This window comes from Tripterygium wilfordii, chromosome 7 (assembly GCF_013401445.1).
Source record: "Tripterygium wilfordii isolate XIE 37 chromosome 7, ASM1340144v1, whole genome shotgun sequence".
NCBI lineage: Eukaryota > Viridiplantae > Streptophyta > Magnoliopsida > Celastrales > Celastraceae > Tripterygium > Tripterygium wilfordii.
This window is the reverse complement of record NC_052238.1, coordinates 6870434-6875688: the sequence shown is the minus strand read 5'-3', so window position 1 is coordinate 6875688 and position 5255 is coordinate 6870434. Positions and strand designations below refer to the sequence as shown.

General features: G+C 33.0%; 1 protein-coding gene across 1 annotated transcript; it reads right to left on the bottom strand.

Annotated features, from left to right (window-relative positions):
* LOC120001609 (cell division topological specificity factor homolog, chloroplastic-like) lies at positions 1-3351 on the bottom strand. Its single transcript, XM_038849997.1, has 2 exons — positions 3183-3351; positions 1-760 (listed from the first exon to the last, which is right to left on the bottom strand). Exons 1-2 carry the CDS (start codon positions 3264-3266, stop codon positions 161-163), a joined length of 684 nt encoding a protein of 227 aa, XP_038705925.1. The 5' UTR covers positions 3267-3351; the 3' UTR covers positions 1-160.
* Between the last annotated feature and the right edge of the window lie 1904 nt (positions 3352-5255).

Here is a 5255-nt window from a genome sequence, read left to right as displayed (position 1 = left end):
CAAATCAAGCAAAATCTTCAATAACCTTACACGAAATTTCGTATATACACAGAACTTCATGGTTAACTCTCTTGCAACAGTTCCAACAACAGACAAGCAAATCAACTACATTAAGAACACTTTTACTTTTCTAACTTTTAGTTTCTTTAAAGCCTAGATGTCACCAAGGCTTTTCATCAGGGACGTAGAAGTCGAACCGGACATCAACGGAACCAGAACTTTCTCCTGTATCTTTATACTCTATGTTTGTTATTGATCCAATCTCTTCAGCATCTTGATACTCAGGCTTCACTCGCCCGACAGGCACTGTCACAGAGTAAACAGTTCCTAGATCTGAATCGGTAGAGACACTGAGTTGGACTTTATCCTGTGATTCTATCTCCACAAATTCTGACAAAGCTTGAACAATATTCTTCACAATCAACCGCTTTGCCTCATCACTTACAGCACAACGATCAGAGAAGAGAATCATCTTCAAGCGCTGCTTGGCGGTCCACGCATTTGACCTCCTCCTTGATGCTGGTGGTGGGAATACTATCTTCCAAGCCAAATTCAAACGCTCAAAGAAATTCATGTTTATGGCACTGAGGAGAAAGCTCTCAGCTTTATTGCTAGCAGTATCTGAAGACAACTTGTAGTCTCCAGTGATTCCAGAAAACAATTTTCCATGTACTTTATCGCCATCAAAGGCCATGCAAGGCCACTTGCGTGTGCTTTCAGTTACGCTCGAACCTCCATTCAGGAAACTGGCAAAGTCCACCTATATCACGGAACAATCATAAGACTGGGATATCGCAAGGCAACACATTCACATTTCTTTAATTTGAAGTGCTGCCAAAATCCATGCTAAAAATGCTTGTGAAATATTCAAACTTGACCTATATATAGGTCCCACAAATCAGAGACTCTAGAAGTAATAATCTTCTGTTTCAGGTCCACTAGGAAGCATTTAGCCATCCTATATCTGTCTTTTGCAAAGGTTTAGAAGTGAATAGCAGCATGATTTCTTATACTTTTAACTGGCTTATTTTTGATAAATTCATTATATGGAAACTAGCACTTGCATTTTGCAAACTGAGGTGGCTTCAATATAAGGATTCACCACCAAGTTAGTTGGATAATAGAATAAAGAACCAGGGCATCACCTACATTTTCAGTATATAAAGACACCATATAACTTCTGTTTTTGCAGGTTTCGTGACACCATATAGCTTGTCATCATAGCATAACTCATCAAAACGCAAAGCAATATACAACTCCAGATTTCGTGCATCCGATCAACCGACCCTCTTGTCCAAACTAATATTGCTCATTGTTGAAAGCCATTTAATAGTCATAATTACCACCACAGCCACCATTAAAGTTGTCAAATTATTTCCTTGTACAATCATTTTCAATGCTGTAACTAAAATTGAAGAAAAATAAGGATGCCTTAAAGGAAACCAAAGAGAAATAATAATGCTCAGCTTAGCAATTAGTATGCATAGGAATGTACTTCAATTAGAAAACCACACTGTCAACCAGATGTTACACCACCGCCCCAACATGTTACTCCAACTGCCATATCATCACTTCTCGTGCCACAGTCAGCTCACCATCCCATCACAAGCACCAGCCACTATTACATTAGCTATCTACTCTTTCACGAAGAAAAAAAATATCAAATACAAGGCCTCCCGCTCCATTATCATGTAACTCATTGCGAATTTAAATATCTGCCACAGCTAAGAGGTTTTATTAAAGGTCAAACTTGCAAAGCATACCTTGTTCATGTTCTTTGGGATTAACATTGAAAAACCAATTCAATAGAAGCTGGAGTATCATATAGAGGGGAAAAAACGAACAACAAAATCTGACTTGGCCGAACAAAAGGGGTGGGCCAGGATCGCCTCTAACTATTAGGCAGTACCAAGCAAAACGACAAAATTGCCTGCATCCAAAAGGTGTCATGCACTCGTCATAGATCCCAATAGAAATTTTAATAACTAGTTGAGAGTTAATGGAATTCGCGGGAAATGTCAACAAAAATATAAATTATAAGTTTAAATAAAATTATATATAAAATTATTTTTTTCAATATATATTTATGTTATAGTAATAGAATTATAATCAACTCAGTATAATATATATTTATAGAGTCCAAATACAATTTTACCATACAAATCATGTAGATTTTTATTTTCTAGTAAAAATTTTTTTCACCTGCTATCGCCGCATGACACGCTTTTAAGTATTGTATATAGATATGCTTGTCAAAGCTATAAATTGATGTTTCCTTGTGACTTTGCATCTTACAGTGGCAAGACAAATTGAGATGAGCTTTACAAATATACTATAAACCTAAGATCTATGGTCTGAATAAATAAAAAATGCTAAAATGAAGACAATTCCCAAATCACAGCCACTGATTATACAACTCAAACATGAAAGACTACATTTAAAGAAAAACGCCATTTTTTTGCTTTTTGAAAGAAAGAAAAACTAATAGCAAAAGTAAAAGAAGCTAATCCTAAGCTTCTATTCAATCATAAGCCATATGATGTGGTAGATAAAAGTTAATCAACCACCAAAAGATATCATAAGACAAGGAAAATGGGAGGTTCCAGGCTCCATAAAAGCTTGCTTCAAGATTGAGAATAAAGCAAGCTTTAGTCACTGCATCTATATTCTATAACCTAGATGCCATAATATACTTATTCACTGCCTAAGTGAAATTCAATAGAGCAGAGATGGGAAAAAAAATTGCAACTTAAAACTTTAACTGAAACTATAAATGGCTGAAAGCCCTCCTAGACAGGAAACTACCATTGGCTCGTCATTGAAAGCCCAAAAACAAAAAGACAATATATAATTATATATACTAGCTAAAAAAAATACCCATGAAGTAGAAATCCCCAGTAAGGCTATTTGCTGTGTTGAATTATACAACACTAAAAGCATTAACCTCAAATTACTAACCCAAATAACAGAATGACCAAATCAACACCCAGATTCGCAACCTACCTGTCCAAATATCAAATTAAGCTTAAATCTTCAACCAACTATCCAGAATTAACTAAGCACTAAACTGATTCAAGGAAAAAATGGACGATTGCAGTAGTACATGTTCAAATTCATAGAATTTCTAGAAAATAATTTAAAAAATTGTCTACCGCCACCAAACGGAGGAATCAATTACAGACCTTTGAGGACAAAGAGCTTGGAAGAGGGTGCTTGTGGTAGAAAGCCAGTGTTGCAGAGACCCTCAGATCCCCCGAAAAAGCCATTTTCCCGCTTTACCCTGCCTCTTGCTCCCACTGAGTCGCAGTCCGGCTAGCTGTTTTGAACCCTGTTTCTCTCTGGGAGGCAGCAGTGCACCTGTGCACTGCAAATGTGTAATGACACTTATTGTTAACAATAAAAAAACGATGCCGTATTTATCACTGATAACCAATGTTAATAAAGGAAAATGAGTTGTTGGAGATAAAAGAAGATTGTGAGTGATAATGTCAATTTTCTGAATAAAAAAATATTATAACCTTTTGTTGTTAGTGGAATATGGTGTAAAAGTAAATCGTTATAGATTTTATCATATAAAAAGATACATCATAGACTTATTGCAAAGAAACTTTATCACAATTTCTCCATAATATATGGATTTTAAAAATTTAAGTTTGGCCCAAGTGTCGTGTCTGTCGGGGCCACGTTATGTTTAGGGTTGTCTCAAGTTTACCATGTACTTTTTAAAAAAAAAAAATCTATCTAGTATATATATATATATGAGGAATTTTCCTATACGTACCTAATTTACGCATTTAAAATACGCACGACTTTTTAATGGTGTGGATGAATGAAATGACAATGGATCTCACTGTTTTGGGTCTCACATCTTTCAAATCAATGGTGAAAATATATGTGCGTATTTTAAGTGCGTTAATTAAATACGCAAAGGAGAATTCCTCATATATATTATACATAGTTACGGAGTCATACCGTGTTCAAGATCCACTTAAACTCACCCTCATTGTTTGAATTTTTTTACTATATGCATAATATTTATGATGTGATATAACCAATACATTTCTCTAAAAATCAATGTATTTCTCCTCACAAACTCCTTAAATTTTTGAAATTTTTTCTTCACCCACATAAATTACCAAAAATATTTATAGTTTTTAATAATTATATAATATGTATGGTCAATATAAAAATTATAATTATTAATCGATACATATTAATACGTTATGATAGATGATCTATACTAAATGAAAAATCGTTTAGCACAACTTAAATGATTGTTTTTGTGTTCTCTTGAACATTTTATGTTTTAATTTGTGATGGTAATTTAGTGATTACATAGATATTTACTTATTCCATGTACCTTTTCAATAAATAGCCCTAAAGAGATTTCTGAGTGCGTTGTCCCTGAAGCCGATCAATCTTTGCCTCCTGATTTCACCACTAAGGGCATCCACAACAGCTCTTGTATATCTACTGTTTTTGCTATTTTAGAGGATCAATTTCACAAAAACTCAAAAATTATAGCGGAGTTGTAGTGGTCCGCTTGATGTAGCGGACCACTGTAGCTCCACCATAATTTTTTTATTAATAAAACATTTCAACAACTGTATAGCACTACCAATCATGAAATATTTTTTTTGGTTTATTTATTGTATTATCTCTTGTTATTGCTATTTCTTTAATTTTTCGTAATTTCTTTATTTAGTTTTCGACTATTGTTGAATATTTAATTTTCTTTTATTTATATTTTATCTTAAAATACACAAAAATCTTGATAGTTAAAATATGTCATTAGAAAATTCTAGATCATTATAATATGCTATTAAAATATATTGTGAAATATGATCGTTGGAATTTGAGTGTTTTGAATATAGTTGTTTGAGTCAACTTTTAGATTAAATTGAAAAAAATCTAAATATTTTGTGAAATATATATTTAATATTTTTTATATATTATTTTATTTAAAAAGAATATTATCAAAAATATATTTGTTATTGTATAATATAATCGATAAAAATTAAACATAAAATTTTTTTAAAGTGATTGGAGAAATGAATATTTTAAATTATGAAGGATGGTTTAGAAGAGTTGACCTAGAGTATTGTTGAATTATGATTATGTAAAATTATAAAATAACTCATTTTATTGTATTTTAGAGAGAGTATTTTAAGAATTTGTTTAAGGGAGTTGCCAGAGGGCGCACTAACCAAACCTCCTCAATTTATTTGTTGATCCGCGACTAATTTGGCCGCATG

What these genes read in the sequence shown, in the direction of transcription:
- LOC120001609 (XM_038849997.1), bottom strand. Translation starts at nt 3,266, where the DNA reads ATGGCTTTTTCGGGGGATCTGAGGGTCTCTGCAACACTGGCTTTCTAC. An exon ending in CAAGCTCTTTGTCCTCAAAG is followed by an intron (nt 761 to 3,182) that starts GTCTGTAATTGA and finishes TCCGTGATATAG; the next exon opens with GTGGACTTTGCCAGTTTCCT.